Source organism: Nerophis ophidion, linkage group LG15 (assembly GCF_033978795.1).
Source record: "Nerophis ophidion isolate RoL-2023_Sa linkage group LG15, RoL_Noph_v1.0, whole genome shotgun sequence".
Lineage (NCBI taxonomy): Eukaryota > Metazoa > Chordata > Actinopteri > Syngnathiformes > Syngnathidae > Nerophis > Nerophis ophidion.
Genome location: NC_084625.1, coordinates 27,523,987 through 27,542,667, shown reverse-complemented (window position 1 = coordinate 27,542,667; position 18,681 = coordinate 27,523,987). Strand labels below are relative to the sequence as shown.

Genomic DNA, 18,681 nt, shown 5'->3' with positions numbered 1-18,681 from the left:
GTTTCGTTCAGATTAGTCTTTATTTGAAGGGACACTGCACAGAAACATTAAGGTCAAAGACAGATATGTTCTGTACCAGATTATAGCTAATTTCCATCTGCAGTCCCTGGCTACCTAAATTAAAGGGATACAAAAATCATGCAATAAAATTATGACAATAAAATCATACCGTATCATGTAATCAAATTAAGAAAAGTCATAAAAAGCCCTTTCATGGACACATACTGTACTTATTATACAATACAACCACGTCTAATTTACATCATCACACAAAGACAATACATGCTTTTGTTCACATCTGTTGTCATTTGCATACTTGTTAACGTTGAGACCTTCGATTTCGGGAGGTGGTGGGTGGGGTGGAGGCGTGGTTGGGAGTGTGTGGTTGGGGCGAGGGGCGTGGTTAAGAGGGGTGGCGTATAATTAATCAACTCGAGTATCTCATGTATATTTCATATATATATATATATATATATATATATATATGAAATACTTGACTTTCAGTGAATTCTAGCTGTATATATTTATTTTATTATATATTTAAATGAAATAACTAGTTGAATTTCCGACGGCACCTATCAAATACACAGTAATAAAAACACAGTTGTTCTACTAACTGTTCTGTGCTTGCTTGTGACTAAAAAAAAAACAAAACAACAAGAATTACCTTTCATTATTTGAGTAACTTTTGTGCTGTCATTTGCGTATTGGCGAGCGATCTCCGAATCCGGGAACATCCTTCACGGATTTGTTGTAGACATCCGCAAATGAGAACGGAATGTTGCTTCCAGCTATCAGCATAGCCATCTTTGTCTCAGCATAAGATACACCATCGTGTCTCCATTTTGCGAGGTGGGCCATAATACTGGGTTGTGAACGATGCTGCGCTGCGGACACTTTGTGCTTCGCTGACCGTTAAAGGCTGAATATCCGTTCGGCCGCCGTGTTCAATGGAGAAGTCTGTTCTACAAAATTTACAGGCAACACACCCCTTCCCCTTCGAACTCTCCTGAATAAACTGAAATTCTTGTTTCCAATCATTCTGCAACTTGCAAGCGTATTTCTTCATTTTGCCCGTCGACGGTGTTATGTATTGGGTTGGAGTGAATAACCAGGCGACGTGATGAAGTTACTTCTCTTTACTGTGGGCATCAGAAAAACAGACTCCCTAATGCATGCTCCTTGACTGCACTTAAATGTGGAATATATTTACATTCTATTCTATGTACAGTAGATGGCAGTATTGTCCTGTTTAAGAGGGTCACAACATTGAATCAGGTCTGACTCAATGTTGGGGGGCGTGGCCTCCATCTCCACTTGAATTTCGGGAGATTTTCGGGAGAAAATTTGTCCCGGGAGGTTTTCGGGAGAGGCGCTGAATTTCGGGAGTCTCCCGGAAAATCTGGGAGGGTTGGCAAGTATGATCATTTGTAAAAACAAACATTATTTTAACAGACACACCTCACAATTTACAACAAAAATGCTGTCATGGATAAATATAATACACATTAAGTTGATCTGCCAAACATAGTGTCCACCTTAGTGACCGCGTGAGCAGCTTTGGTTGCTCCAAAGCCATTTTTTAACTTCAATTGTAAATTAAGAGTAATCTGTTAAATTGTTCGGGTTTGTTGTGAAGTCGTTCCATTCCTTTATGGCTTTATATGTCTTTATATTCCAGCGAGTTAATCCATATTTGGGGGTAATTTAGGGGATTATTATGATGCGTTCAAGAGTCTGAGGGAAGAAGCTGTTAAAGAACCTGGAGTTTCTGCTACGGAGGCTGCGGAACCTCTTTCTAGAGTTCAGCAGTGAGAACAGTCCTTGGTGGGAGTGGGAGTAAAATGCAATACAATAATCACTTACATCACTTCGCGCACTAGCTCAGGCTCCTTTCCCCCCCAGTGAGGTGACGTTCCACGTCCCAAGAGCGAGCTTATGTAGCCGAGGATCGGACCGCCAAGTGCCCTGCCTTCGGCTGCCGCCCAGCTCACATTGCACCCGACCTCTATGGCCCCTGCTATGGGTGGTGAGCCCATTGGAGGGGGGACCCACGTTGCCTCTTCGGGCTGTGCCCGGCCGGGCCCCATGGGTACAGGCCCGGCCACCAGGCGCTCACCATCGTGCCCCACCGCCGGGCCTGGCTCCAGAGGGGGGCCCCGGTGACCCGCGTCCGGGCGAGGGAAATCTGGGTCCTTTGTTTTTACTTTTCATAGATGTTTTCGAGCTGCTCTTTGTCTGGGGGGAAAGGAGCCTGAGCTAGTGCGCGAAGTAGAGAAATTCCGGCTGGATGTAGTCGGACTCACTTCGACGCACAGCAAGGGCTCCGGAACCACTTCTCTTGAAAGGGGCTGGAGTCTCTTTCACTCTGGCGTGGCCGGCAGTGAGAGGCGACGGGCTGGGGTGGCAATTCTGGTTGCCCCCCGGCTTAAAGCCTGCACGTTGGAGTTCAACCCAGTGGACGAAAGGGTAGCCTCCCTCCGCCTTCGGGTGGGGGGACGGGTCCTGACTGTTGTTTGTGCTTATGCACCAAACAGCAGTTCAGAATACCCACCCTTTTTGGGTACACTCGAGGGAGTACTGGAGAGTGCTCCCCCGGGTGATTCCCTTGTCCTACTGGGGGACTTCCACGCTCATGTTGGTAACGACAGTGAAACCTGGAGAGGCGTGATTGGGAAGAATGGTCGCCCGGATCTGAACCCGAGTGGTGTTTTGTTATTGGACTTCTGTGCTCGTCACAGTTTGTCCATTACAAACACCATGTTCAAACATAAGGGTGTCCATATGTGCACTTGGCACCAGGACACCCTAGGCCGCAGTTCCATGATCGACTTTGTAGTTGTGTCATCTGGTTTGCGGCCTCATGTTTTGGACACTCGGGTAAAGAGAGGGGCGGAGCTTTCTAATGATCACCACCTGGTGGTGAGTGGGCTGCGATGGTGGGGGAGGATGCCGGACAGACCTGGCAGGCCCAAACGCATTGTGAGGGTTTGCTGGGAACGTCTGGCAGAGTCTCCTGTCAGAGAAAGTTTCAATTCCCACCTCCGGAGGAACTTTGAACATGTCACGAGGGAGGTGCTGGACATTGAGTCCGAGTGGACCATGTTCCGCACCTCTATTGTCGAGGCGGCTGATCGGAGCTGTGGCCGCAAGGTTGTTGGTGCCTGTCGTGGCGGTAATCCCAGAACCCGTTGGTGGACACCAGCAGTGAGGATGCCGTCAAGCTGAAGAAGGAGTCCTATCGGGTTCTTTTGGCTCATAGGACTCCGGAGGCAGTGGACGGGTACCGACGGGCCAAGCGGTGTGCAGCTTTAGCGGTCGCGGAGGCAAAAACTCGGACATGGGAAGAGTTCGGGGAAGCCATGGAAAACGACTTCCGCACGGCTTCGAAGCGATTCTGGACCACCATCCGCCGCCTCACGAAGGGGAAGCAGTGCACTGTCAACACCGTGTATGGTGCGGATGGTGTTCTGCTGACCTCAACTGCTGATGTTGTGGATAGGTGGAAGGAATACTTTGAAGACTTTCTCAATCCCACCAACACGTCTTCCTATGAGGAAGCAGTGCCTGGGGAATCTGTGGTGGACTCTCCTATTTCTGGGGCTGAGGTTGCTGAGGTAGTTAAAAAGCTCCTCGGTGGCAAGGCCCCAGGGGTGGATGAGATCCGCCCGGAGTTCCTTAAGGCTCTGGATGCTGTGGGGCTGTCTTGGTTGACAAGACTCTGCAGCATCGCGTGGACATCGGGGGCGGTACCTCTAGATTGGCAGACCGGGGTGGTGGTCCCTCTCTTTAAGAAGGGGGACCGGAGGGTGTGTTCCAACTATCGTGGGATCACACTCCTCAGCCTTCCCGGTAAGGTTTATTCAGGTGTACTGGAGAGGAGGCTGCGCCGGATAGTTGAACCTCGGATTCAGGAGGAACAGTGTGGTTTTCGTCCTGGTCGTGGAACTGTGGACCAGCTCCATACTCTCGGCAGGGTTCTTGAGGGTGCATGGGAGTTTGCCCAACCAGTCTACATGTGCTTTGTGGACTTGGAGAAGGCATTCGACCGTGTCCCTCGGGAAGTCCTGTGGGGAGTGCTCAGAGAGTAAGGGGTATCGGACTGTCTTATTATGGCAGTCCGATCCCTGTACGATCAGTGTCAGAGCTTGGTCCGCATTGCTGGCAGTAAGTCGGACACGTTTCCAGTGAGGGTTGGACTCCGCCAAGGTTGCCCTTTGTCACCGATTCTGTTCATAACTTTTATGGACAGAATTTCTAGGCGTAGTCAAGGCATTGAGGGGTTCCGGTTTGGTGGCCGCGGGATTAGGTCTCTGCTTTTTGCAGACGATGTGGTCCTGTTGGCTTCATCTGGCCGGGATCTTCAGCTCTCACTGGATCGGTTCGCAGCCGAGTGTGAAGCGGCCGGAATGAGAATCAGCACCTCCAAATCCGAGTCCATGGTTCTCGCCCGGAAAAGGGTGGAGTGCCATCTCCGGGTTGGGGAGGAGACCCTGCCCCAAGTGGAGGAGTTCAAGTACCTAGGAGTCTTGTTCACGAGTGGGGGAAGAGTGGATCGTGAGATCGACAGGCGGATCGTTGCGGCGTCTTCAGTAATGCGGACGTTGTACCGATCTGTTGTGGTGAAGAAGGAGCTGAGCCGGAAGGCAAAGCTCTCAATTTACCGGTCGATCTACGTTCCCATCCTCACCTATGGTCATGAGCTTTGGGTCATGACCGAAAGGATAAGATCACGGGTACAAGCGGCCGAAATGAGTTTCCTCCGCCGTTTGGCGGGGCTCTCCCTTAGAGATAGGGTGAGAAGCTCTGTCATCCGGGAGGAACTCAAAGTAAAGCCGCTGCTCCTCCACATCGAGAGGAGACAGATGAAGTGGTTCGGGCATCTGGTCAGGATGCCACCCGAACGCCTCCCGAGGGAGGTGTTTAGGGCACGTCCAACCGGTAGGAGGCCTCGGGGAAGACCCAGGACACGTTGGGAAGACTATGTCTCCCGGCTGGCCTGGGAACGCCTCGGGATCCCCCGGGAAGAGCTAGACGAAGTGGCTGGGGAGAGGGAAGTCTGGGCTTCCCTGCTTAGGCTGCTGCCCCCGCGACCCGACCTCGGATAAGCGGAAGAAGATGGATGGATGGATGGACTTACATCACTTGCTTGCGATTGGTTTATCTTGGTTTAAGAGGGGACACACGGCAAGCAAATACAGTACAATCATATCACCGTGATAGGAGACGAGAACAAACAAACTACTTGAACTAACAGCAAAATAGCAGAGTAATGTTTTTTGTAATGTTCGTGGAGTGAGTGGGTTGATTCCATTCACGGGTGGGTGTTTTCTTTTTGTAAAAAAATGGGTGTTTTCCAAATATTTCATTTAACAAACACAACAGTGAAGACTTAAAACAAGACAAAGGCTACAAGGAAATTTGTAAACAAGGCTGAGTAGAAAACAAGGTTACCTAGGCTCTGCTGTTCGCTGCTTCAGGCAACAACACTCCATGATATTTGTATCATAGTTTCAACGTCCTTGGTTCGAGAACATGTTCATATTTAAGCGGTTTGAATTCTAAAATAGACTCCAAGGTAGTGGAAACATCATTTTAATAAAATATGTGCTGCAAACCCCAAATGACCATGCCAGGGACCTCATTACTTTTATCGGTGCCAGTTTGTCAAAACAGGCTTGGGAAATGTGGCTTCCTCTCCATGAAGGACGCCGCATATTATTTCCAACACACTCTATTCACTGTCGCTGCTCTTTTGTTTTGTTTTTTTGTGTTTTTTGACTGTGCAAGTGCACATACCAGCTTAGTGGCATTGTGGTTAAAGTTTCCGCCCTGAGATCAGTAGGTTGTGAGTTCAAACTCCAGCCCAGTCACACCAAAGACTATAACAGCAGTCAGGAACCTTTTTGGCTGAAAGAGCCAAGAATCCAAATATTTATAAAATGTATTTTCGTAAGAGCCATACAATATTTTTTTCAACAATGAACACAAATAAACGCGTGCATTTTTAAGTAAGACCAACATTTCTAGAGTATAATAGGTCTCTTATTCTTTTTAATAACATTCTTATTCTGAAGCAAACTGTGGGGGTGGCCTGCGGGCCTGCAGCGAAGCGGGGTGTTGCCAGGACCGGCCTTAAAATAAGTGACAGGTGCGTCGATGGCCCGCCTGGGACTTGTTATCTAATCACCTGTCGTTATCTAATCACCCCGTCTCAGCCAGGAGGAGAGACGGGGTTGGGGCTGGAGCCAGAGTGCGAGCGAGAACAAAAGAGAAAAAGACAATTGCTGGAAAGCAACTGAGAGACTTATAAAAAAAAATATATATATATATAAATATTGTAACTCTGAAACAGGCTCTCATGTCGGTGCTTGGTGGTCTGAAAAACCCCTGGAGGGCAAGCTCAAAACTAACCAATAATAAATAAATCACTTCTTACCCTTAATTCAACTTCTTGAACAACTGCGGTAGAAAAAGGATGGATGGATTCAAATGTATGAGCATGTTTTATATTTTGAACGTTATTTTTAACACTTTACAAGTGGAATTATTCATTACTTATCGTGTTACGCAATGTCAGCTCAGATTTATCCGAGAGCCAGATGCAGTCATCAAAAGAGCCAAATCTGGCTCGCGAGCCATAGGTTCCCTACCCCTGGACTATAAAAATGGGACCCTTTACCTCCCTGCTTGGCACTCAGCATCAAGGGTTGGAATTGAGGGTAAAATCACCATAAATGATTCCAGGGTGTGGCCACTGCTGCTACTCACTGCTCTCCTCTTCTCCCAGGGGGTGATCAAGGGTGATGGGTCAAATGCAGAGAATAATTTTGCCACACCTCGTGTGTGTGTGTGACAATCATTGGTACTTTAACTTTATCTTAACACACGCACAAACACACACACACACACAGATGCAAACAATTGTCCAGCTGCTAAATCGGACTCTCACATGTTGGTGCATGCAACATGATGAGCGATGACAAAAAGACAGACCCCATTTCTCTCCACATGTTCAGTAAGTAAGGGATGCATTTAACTCCTTTCCTGGGTGGATGTCACGTGAGAGTAGGAGTGGGGGTTAATCATTGTGCAATGCAGTCTGCTGAACATAATGGAAAGCGCCATTTTACATTGCAAATGACGTTGTGGTCGAAGTTGGAATTGTCCCTAAACACATTTTAAGATATTCAACACACTACAGCCATCTGGTAGCTAATGTGTATAGTGCACCCTTCCAATTGGTCACATATCATGTGTCAGGTAAACCGTGATATATGGCGGCATATGAATCCACTTCTTAATGCAACTTATTCGATAGGAGGAAATGTTTGGCTGTGTTCAGTGGGTTTGTATCAATATGATAAATGTGTGCTGCAAGGTGTTCTGGGTATTTGTTCTGCTGTGTTTATGTTATGTTACGGTGCGGATGTTCTCTCGAAATGTGTTTGTCATTCTTGTTTGGTGTGGGTTCACAATGTGGCACATATTTGTAACAGTGTTAAAGTTGTTTATACGGCCACCCTCAGTGTAACCTGTATGGCTGTTGACCAAGTATGCAGTGCATTCACCTGTGTGCGTGAAAGGCCGTAGATTTTATGTGACTGGGCCGACACGCAAAGGCAGGGCCGTTAAGGTTTATTGGCACTCTGTACGTCTCCCTACGTCCGTGTACACAGCGGCGTTTTAAAAAGTCATACATTTTACTTTTTGAAACCATTACCGATAATTTTGAAACCGATACCGATAATTTCCGATTTTACATTTTAAAGCATTTATCGGCCGATAATATCAGCAGTCTGATATTATCAGACGTCTCTAATAATTTTAAATATTAAGGGAAAGTAAATTTAAAAAATAATTTGATCTTTATAATGATCATTATTTCTGTTTACCGCTGTTAAAATAATGCAGAATACCGTTAATTCCATCCATCCATCCATCCATCCATCCATCCATCCATCCATCTACCGCTTATTCCCTTTGGGGTTGTGGGGGGCGCTGGTGCCTATCTCAGCTATAATCAGGCAGAAGGCATTTACACCCTGGACAAGTCACCACCTCATTTCAGGGCCTGAATAGCGTTACATTCATACTGAAATACTGAGGGCTTGGGAAACCAGTATTGTACAGTTCACTGGTAACCCTTGTAAATCCCACATATGTCTTTTAAATGCAGTCCCAGAAAAATGTATGTTTATGAGTTCTTTGGGGGATCCAAATGTGAAATGGTACACTTTGTGCTCTGGAGAGTTTGTAACTGTTTTCAAAATGCAATTTGTCCCCGCGTTATCAAGTCTCCATTTTGAGAGCGTGTTTATCAGACACTGCGCACATCAGGACAGACACTTCACTTAAAAGGCAGGCACCTTTTGAAAAAATAAATAAAAAAAATCGAAGGCTTTTTCGAACGAAGATTAGTCTTGGGATGTGTCAATTTCTCTGCTACCGTTTAGTATCGGCTGATTTTTTTGTTAAAAAAAAAGTATGTGATTACTGCTGCTGATTGATGCCTTTTAATGCTGATTACAAAAGTTGATCCTCTCTGGCTGAAATTGTTTTTATTTTTAGTCCCCAGGCTGATCGGGAGCGTGCAGCTAATAGTGTTTCCCATGCCCCCCTAAGATAGTAATAATCACCTTCATTACCACGAAAACACAGCATTATTTAATCAATCAATCAATCAATGTTTACTTATATAGCCCTAAATCACTAGTGTCTCAAAGGGCTGCACAGACCACTACGACATCCTCGGCAGGCCCACAAAAGGGCAAGGAAAACTCACACCCAGTGGGACATCGGTGACAATAATGACCCAGTGGGACGTCGGTGACAATGATGACTATGAGAACCTTGGAGAGGAGGAAAGCATTGGATGTCGTTCACTTAATTACTTACTATTACTTACCATCTTAAGTAACATTATCACTTACAATTATCACTGGAGGACAAAGCTTAACATGTTACACACCAAGAGCAAGCCGGGAGCAGGCATGCTAATAGTTAAGCTGCCTGTAAACAACACAAACAGTGTTGTCGATACCAAAGATAGTACCAGTATATAATTGACACTGGAATGATTAGATTGCTATTTTTATCATCTTAAAATAGTTTTTATGGCCATTTTTTCAATGTTTACACAAGAGGACTTTGAGACCAAAAAACTAATGATTTAAATGAGAGTTGATAGTTTTTACTTTTGTTTAGTTATGTACTATTGACTGTTCTTTTTTTTTTTTATCAAATAATTGTGTACAACTAGAACATTCCGGCGGAAATGTTGATGGGCCTGCTATATGTGCCCTGGACTGCCGGAAGCCGCCGTACTAACTAGATGGTGCCAAGTGTCTGAATCCGTGAAAAAAATGAGCCACAGAGCTATCCTAAATTATTCGCATGTTTACATAAAAATGCTAACACATCGAATTAGCATGATACCAGTTAGCATGTTTCATATACCAAGTTACATGACTCAAAGGTGTATGGCTGTGGAATTAGAAAACAAAGTGAAAAACTAGATGAAAACGTTAGCAAGCCTAAGTTAGCTTGCTAGCATGCTATCGTTTGCATGCTAACAGTTAACAAGTGTCCCATACCAAGTAATATGACTCTGAGCTACAAGAGTAGCTCAAAAAGTTAGCATGCTAATGTAAGCATGCAAGCAAGCTAAGGTGAGCATAACAGTTTTATTACATATATTATATTATATATAATAGTTATATATATAGCCTACTCAGTGACCTAACGGTTAGAGTGTCCGCCCTGAGATCGGTAGGTTGTGAGTTCAAACTCCGGCCGAGTCATACCAAAGACCATAAAAATGGGACCCATTACCTCCCTGCTTGGCACTCAGCATCAAGGGTTGGAATTGGGGGTTAAATCACTTAAAATGATTCCTGGGCACGGCACCGCTGCTGCTCACTGCTCCTCTCACCTCCCAGGGGGTTAACAAGGAGGACACATTTCACCACACCTTGTGTGCGTGTGTGTGTGTGTGTGTGTGTGTGTGTGTGTGTGTGTGTGAAAATCAGACTTAATTTAACTTAACTTAACTTGCGTTACATACCAAGTTATATGACTCTAATGTGTATAGCATGGGAATTAGAGAAAAAAATTCAATGTTAGCATGCGAACATTTGCATGCAAATTAATAGTTTACAAGTGTCACGAATAAAGAACTAGTTAAAATAGTGTGTTGATATTGTTAAACTGTCAATAGCACTTACCATTAATGCATTGAAAAATGTACAGTTGGTATTGGAATCAGCCAATCTCACTCATGAATGATCAGTATCAAAATTGGCTGAAAGCACCCTGATAGAAATATCCCTAAATTAGATGTTTTTACTTGGTTCTCATGGGAATTTTGTCGCATTCTGTACTTAAATAAAAAAAACGCAGCAAATATTGATTGATTGATTGATTGATTGAAACTTGTATTAGTAGATTGCTCAGTACAGTACATATTCCGTACAATTGACCACTAAATGGTAACACCCGAATAAGCTTTTCATCTTGTTTAAGTCTGGGTCCACGTTAGTCAATTCATGGTAACTAGAACATATGGATAACAAAATACATTTATTAAAACATGCTGTAAACTAATGAGTGTTTGTTTTTGTGCCTTATCAAATTAACAATGCTCGGTTTTGATTGACATCGTTAACCACGCACATATTATATTAGTGCAGTAATAATGGTCATAACTTTATGGTAGGTGGGTTTTTATGAGTTTATTTCTGGTCTTAAACAGTTAGGTATCTGCGTATGAAAGGTACATGTGGGATTTTCAAGCCTTATTTTTGTCATGATCTGTGGTCTGGATTATGTTTTCGTTATTTTTTGTTAGGTTTGGACTCTATTAGTTCCTGTTTACAATCCCTTGTTTAGTTACCATGGCCATTCATTAGTTTCACCTGCCGCTGGTGTTCGGACACGCACCTGCTCTAAATATGAGACTATTATTTAAGCCTGTCTTCGCCAGTTAGTCGGCCTGGCGACATTGCTTGTTTTCATGCGATCCCAAAGTTCATGTTGTTTGATTCATGCAGTGTCCACGTAAGCTGTGTTCATTTCATGCCACTGTTTTCTGTTTTTTCCACGCCGTAGTTTATGTTAGTTTACCTCATGCCCTGCCAAGATTTCTTTTTAGATTAATAAATAGGCTCCTACCTGCACGCCTGGTCCATAATAGTCAGTTTGCATCCCGGGAGAACAAACTTCGCAGCAAGCTGCAAAACCCCCCTGTTATGACAATTTTCAGCCATCTTTTTAATGCAAATTACAACGGTTCACATTGCCAAGTGTTTATAACCGAGTGTTTTCCCATTGTTGCAACAATATTGTTTGCAAATACTCCCTTTATCTCACCTCGTACACACACCTGTCTTCTCCCTAAATCCCTTCTTTATATTGGCTTCATCGTCTCCCTGGGTCATCGTATGGTTTCTGTCTCCACAGCAAAATGTGACGATGCTCTGGCCCTATCTTTGCCGCACACCGCCTTCACCAGCTCGTCTGTCTTCTCAAACGGATATGCTGCCGGCTACGCCAAGCTCAACAGGAGAGGAGGTAACACTTCAAACGCATCCATTTTCTTTTTCACTGATTCAACAGACATAATTGTAAAAATGTTAATCTGCTTGAATGCTCATTTACTGCAAACTGTTTTAATTTAAGTGTGAACAAAGGGTGGTTATATGTTCAGTGTGTGTTTGGGCACACAAACACACCTAATAATTCATCATATAGAATACATACAGTATATTTGTGAAAATTCAAAAATAAGGTGGTTTGAATCGAACAAAGATTACTTACACCCTCTATAAAAAGAAATGCAACACGGTTTGTTCCACCTGCATAACGTCATCGAACTCATCTTTAAGTGTTGACACTGCACCAACATTTTTGAACTAGGATGAAGTTATAGAACATCCATCCATCCATCTTCTTCTGCTTATCCGAGGTCGGGTCGCGGGGGCAGCAGCCTAAGCAGGGAAGCCCAGACTTCCCTCTCCCCAGCCACTTCGTCTAGCTCTTCCCGGGGGATCCCGAGGCGTTCCCAGGCCAGCCGGGAGACATAGTGTCCTGGGTCTTCCCCGTGGCCTCCTACTGGTTGGACGTGCCCTAAACAACTCCCTTGGGAGGCGTTCGGGTGGCATCCTGACCAGATGCCCGAATCACCTCATCTGGCTCCTCTCAATGTGGAGGAGCAGCGGCTTTACTTTGAGTTCCTCCCGGATGACAGAGCTTCTCACCCTATCCCTAAGGGAGAGCCCCGCCACACGGCGGAGGAAACTCATTTCGGCCGCTTGTACCCGTGATCTTATCCTTTCGGTCATGACCCAAAGCTCATGACCATAGGTGAGGATGGGAACGTAGATCGACTGGTAAATTGAGAGCTTTGCCTTCCGGCTCAGCTCCTTCTTCACCACAACGGATCGATACAACGTCCGCATTACTGAAGACGCTGCACCGATACGCCTGTCAATCTCACGATCCACTCTTCCCCCATTCGTGAACAAGACTAGGTACTTGAACTCCTCCACTTGGGGCAGGGTCTCCTCCCCAACTCCAAGATGGCACTCCACCCTTTTCCGGGAGAGAACCATGGACTCGGACTTGGAGGTGCTGATTCTCATTCCGGTCGCTTCACAGTGAGATTCAGTGAGAGCTGAAGATCCCGGCCAGATGAAGCCATCAGGACCACATCAACTGCAAAAAGCAGAGACCTAATCCTGCAGCCACCAAACCGGAACCCCTCAACGCCTTGACTGCGCCTAGAAATTATTTCCATAAAAGTTATGAACAGAATCGGTGACAAAGTGCAACCTTGGCGGAGTCCAACCCTCACTGGAATAGTGTCCGACTTACTGCCGGCGATGCGGACCAAGCTCTGACACTGATCGTACAGGGATCGGACCGCCACAATAAGACAGTCCGATACCTCATACTCTCTGAGCACTCCCCACAAGACTTCCCGAGGGACACGGTCGAATGCCTTCTCCAAGTCCACAAAGCACATGTAGACTGGTTGGAACAAAGGCAAGCATATTATGAATCTACATGTGGCATTTACAAAACCCAAAACCAGTGAAGTTGGCACCTTGTGTAATTTGTAAATAAAAACAGACTTAGATGATTTGCAAATATTTTTAACTTATATTCAATTGAATAGACTACAAAGACAAGATATGTGACATTCGAACTGAGAAACTTAATTTTGTTTTGCAAATAATCATTATAATTTAATTGCAGCAACACATTGCAAAAAAGTTGGCACAGGGGCATTTTTACCACTGTGTTACATTACCTTTCCTTTTTAACAACACTCAGTAAAGTTTTGGAAACTGAGGAGACACATTTTTTAGGCTATTCAGGTGGAATTATTTCCCATTCTTGCTTGATGTACAGCTTAAGTTGTTTAACACTCCGGGGTCTTCATTGTTGTATTTTAGGCTTCATAATGCGCCACACATTTTCAAAGGGAGACAGGTCTGGACTACAGGCAGGCCAGTCTAGTACCCGCACTCTCTTACTATGAACCACACTGTTGTAACGTGCAGAATGTGGATTGACATTATCTTGCTGAAATAACCAGGGGCGTCCATGATAACGTTGACTGGATGGCAACATATGTTGCTCCACAACCTGCATGTACCTTTCAGCATTAGTGGTGCCTTCACAGATGTGTAAGTTACCCATGCCTTGGGCAATAATACACTCCTATACCATCACAGATGTTGGCTTTTGAACTTTGCACCTATAACAGTCCACACGACGTCCACAGTTTCAGAAGTGGACTCATCAGACCACAGAACACTTACACTTTGCATCAGTCCATCTTAGATGAGATTGGGCCCAGCGAGCTGGCGGCTCACCTCCCATGAGGTGAAACAAGGCGATGGGTCAAATGCAGAGAGTAATTTCACCACACCTAGTGCGTGCGTGACTATCAGTGGAATTTATTTTTGACTTTAACAGACACACAGAAACAAATGAAGACATGGCCGAGTACAGAGGAGCCAGGTGAGAAAACACTATCAGACGACAGCCACTAGTCATTATGGTGGTACTTGGTGAGCCAAGAGTTTTCTGCGGTGGTACCTGGTTGAAAAAAAGTTTGAGAAGCACTGGTGAATATTGTTAAGACAAAAGTATAACAAACTTTCACTTTCTAAATATTTCAGGATATTACAGTAGCTGGGTTTACAAAACAATAAGACTGACAACACAGGATTTTAGGTATTAACACAGTGGCTATTATTTGAACTACCACTGAAATGTTTGTGTTAAATATGTACTTGTATTTATGCTATAAACAAGGTATTGTAAAAGTTCTGACTGTCTGTGTGTGTTTGTTACATTTTAAATTGAAAGGGAATGAACAGGAGGTTATTGGCAGCTGTACTGGTGGATGAGAACTCACTGTTTTGGATTTGTTTTATCCAAACTCCTCATGGACAACAAGAATCCTCAAACAATAAATCAAAGTGTGTGTATATAGCACCTAATCACAAGTGTCTCCAAGGGCTGCACAAGCCAAAATGACGTCCTCGGGTCAGATCCCACATCATGGCAAGAAAAACTCCACTCCAATGGGAAACACTGAGAAACCTTGGAGGGGACCACAGATATGGTCACTGGGGCACAATGGCACCGTAGAAACAGCCAAACAAGCAAAATATTAGCGAAAACAAATGACTTACTCTCAGATCTACTGTATATAAACTACACTGCACAACACAAAACACACAGAAGCTACTGAAAAGCTAACTTGACCACATGGCCACACTGATAAATATTCAGCAATCCGTCTGAAAAATGCCTGCACAAAAAATGTGAACTCTTTAAAAGCACGGACGAGGCTGTTTGAAGGATTACCTCCTCTTGAATAGCTTGAAAAGGACGGGTGAAGAAAGGGCATCAAAGCAATGGACTTTTAAAAAGCTTCTTGAGAGCCACTGGTTCTTTTAGAAACACACCGGTCTTGCTGGTTCAATTACACAGCGGACATTGAGAAATGAGATCATTATACGTCATGACGGTGTCTCTGTATGGCCAAGAGGTAAAAGCCGGAATGTCCTCATTTCGGCAAGGCTATATGAAGGATTTTTCCAATATATCCACACAAATATGTCCAATACATCTACAGTGCACTCATACTTTCACACATGCTACAGAAGGATCTAAAAGATCACAAATGTCTGCAGACGTACTCTAAGGAGAGGAGTTCAACAAAATCAATGTGACGCAGTGCTCTTATTAGTCTGGGCTCGTGGATTCCGACAGCTATTAATTCGGGACTATTTGTTTGTGTTGCTGTGGACATGTGCATCGGTGAGCTGTCCATTTTCTCCAGTTACAAAGCACTTCTCCAAGTGACTCAGAGCTTTTCTTCCTGTCACACACACACATACATACAAACACACACACTAGTGATCTGGAGAGATGTGGTAATATGGAGACCTGTTAAAAACAATTTTAAGTTGGTTGCTATTGATGTGTTAAGTTGAGAAATGAAGTTTAGATTGAGTTTCAAACTCTGTGTTCTTCTGTCGGCATGCTACAGTACATTATTTGTACAACATCACCAGCAAGCACTAGTGTTGTCCCGATCCCAATTATTTTGATTATTTTCGGTACTTTTTGATACTATTCTAAATAAAGGGGACCACAAAAAATTGCATTATTGGCTTTATTTTAGCAAAAAAATCTTAGGGTACAATGAACATATGTTTCTTATTGCAATGTTGTCCTTAAATAAAATAGTGAACACACAAGACAACTTGTCTTTTAGTAACAAGTAAGCAAACAAAGGCTCCAAGTTTAGTCTGTTGACATATGCAGTAACATATTGTGTCATTTATAATTCTATTATTGAGTCAAAATGATTAAGGATCACTGGTAGAAAATGAATTATTAATGTACTTGTTCATTTACTGTTAATGTCTGCTTACTTTCGTTAGTTTTGGATGATACCAAAAATTTGGGTATCAATCCGATACCAAGTTGTTGCAGGATCATACATTGGTCATATTCAAAGTCCTATTGTGTCCATGGACATATTTCCTGAGTTTATAAACATAATATACATTTTTGATGTGATGCCAAAAAAATATCTATATAATAACAGTAGTATTGGACTGGTACTTTTCAGAGGCGGTATACTACCGAATATAATTCATTGGTGCCGCGGTACTATACTAATACCGGTATACCGTACAACCCTAGCAAGCACTTGTTGCAAGTTTCTGAGCCTGCATTTATTTAGCACCAAAATAATGTACTGATAGCTTTTCCTTTTTATGGTGGCGTAACTACCGTTTACATCGGCACTGGTCCGATTATGGAATCAAGTTCCGGTGCCCGTTCCCAGTTGTAAACAAAGAAGCTTACCACATAATCATCTAATTTTGGCTATGGCTGCAACTAGCGATTTAAGTAATTAATTGATTAATTATTTGTTTTCTACTAATTGAGTAAGTGAATAAATTGCTTTATAGACTCAATGTGTCAGTTAGGAAGATTTCATTGAAATAAACCAGGAATTTTCTGTTGACCATTATTCTTCTTATAAATGCACATATTTTGAAATTGCACTTTCGCCATGCAATCAGCACTATATGTTACTTTTTTTTCTAGGATGACACAGGATGCAAAACAATAACAGTGCAATACTTTTTCATAACATGGTCACTACTGCCTGGTTTCTCTTGTTATATTCCTATTTTACTGTTATATTGTTATTCTCATTGTTGCTTTGTACTTTTATTCTTATTGTAATATTTTTTTATTTTGTTTCCATTTTACATGCGGACCAAGCTCTGACACTGATCATTCAGGGAGCGGACTGCCACAATGAGACAGTCCGGTACCCCATACTCTCTGAGCACTCCCCACAAGACTTCCCGAGGGACACGGTCGAATGCCTTCTCCAAGTCCGCAAAGCACATGTAGACTGGTTGGGCAAACTCCCATGCACCCTCAAAAACCCTGCCGAGAGTATAGAGCTGGTCCACAGTTCCACGACCAGGACGAAAACCACACTGTTCCCCCTGAATCCGAGGTTCGACTATCCGGCGAAGCCTCCTCTCCAGTACACCTGAATAAACCTTACCGGGAAGGCTGAGGAGTGTGATCCCACGATAGTTGGAACACACCCTCCGGTCCCCCTTCTTAAAGAGAGGGACCACCACCCCGGTCTGCCAATCCAGAGGTACCGCCCCCGATGTCCACGCGATGCTGCAGAGTCTTGTCAACCAAGACAGCCCCACAGCATCCAGAGCCTTAAGGAACTCCGGCCGGATCTCATCCAACCCCGGGGCCTTGCCGCCGAGGAGCTTTTTAACTACCTCAGCGACCTCAGCCCCAGAAATAGGGAGTCCACCACAGATTCCCCAGGTACCGCTTCCTCAAAGGAAGACGTGTTGGTGGGATTGAGGAGGTCTTCGAAGTATTCCCTCCACCGATCCACAACATCCGCAGTCGAAGTCAGCAGAACACCATCCGCACCATACACGGTGTTGATAGTGCACTGCTTCCCCTTCCTTAGGCGGCGTATGGTGGTCCAGAATCGCTTCGAAGCCGTGCGGAAGTCGTTTTCCATGGCTTCCCCGAACTCTTCCCATGTCCGAGTTTTTGCCTCCGCGACCGCTAAAGCTGCACACCGCTTGGCCCGTCGGTACCCGTCCACTGCCTCCGGAGTCCTATGAGCCAAAAGAACCCGATAGGACTCCTTCTTCAGCTTGACGGCATCCTCACTGCTGGTGTCCACCAACGGGTTCTGGGATTACCGCCACGACAGGCACCAACAACCTTGCGGCCACATCTCCAATCAGCCGCCTCGACAATAGAGGTTCGGAACATGATCCACTCGGACTCAATGTCCCGCACCTCCCTCGTGACATGTTCAAAGTTCTCCCGGAGGTGTGAAATGAAACTCTCTCTGACAGGAGACACTGCCAGACGTTCCCAGCAGACCCTCACAATGCGTTTGGGCCTGCCAGGTCTGTCCGGCATCCTCCCCCACCATCGCAGCCAACTCACCACCAGGTGGTGATCGGTAGAAAGCTCTGCCCCTCTCTTTACCCGAGTGTCCAAAACATAAGGCCGCAAATCCGATGACACAACTACAAAGTCGATCATGGAACTGCGGCCTAGGGTGTCCTGGTGCCAAGTGCACATATGGACTCCCTTATGTTTGAACATGGTGTTTGTTATGGACAATCCGTGACGAGCACAAAAGTCTAATAACAAAACACCACTTGGGTTTAGATCCGGGCGACCATTCTTCCCAATCACGCATCTCCAGGTTTCACTGTCGTTGCCAACATGAGCGTTGAAGTCCCCCAGTAGGACATGGGAATCACCCGGGGGAGCACTTTCCAGTACTCCCTCGAGTGTACCCAAAAAGGGTGGGTATTCTGAACTGCTGTTTGGTGCGTAAGCACAAACAACAGTCAGGACCTGTCCCCCCACCCGAAGGCGAAGGGAAGCTACCCTCTCGTCCACTGGGTTGAACTCAAACGTGCAGGCTTTGAGCCGGGGGGCAACGAGAATTGCCACCCCAGCCCGTCGCCTCTCACTGCTGGCAACGCCAGAGTGCAAGAGGGTCCAGTCCCTCTCGAGAGAACTGGTTCCAGAGCCCTTGCTGTGCGTCGAGGTGAGTCCAACTATATC

General features: G+C 44.9%; 1 protein-coding gene across 3 annotated transcripts in view; it reads left to right on the top strand.

Annotated features, from left to right (window-relative positions):
* Positions 1-18,681, top strand: part of cntnap2a (contactin associated protein 2a) — an 843,773-nt gene that overhangs the window by 314,451 nt on the left and 510,641 nt on the right. For all 3 annotated transcript variants that reach the window (XM_061921961.1, XM_061921960.1, XM_061921959.1), the window contains exon 2: positions 11,461-11,571. In XM_061921961.1, the coding sequence (XP_061777945.1) occupies positions 11,461-11,571 (111 nt within the window). The remainder of the gene's footprint in view (positions 1-11,460; positions 11,572-18,681) is intronic.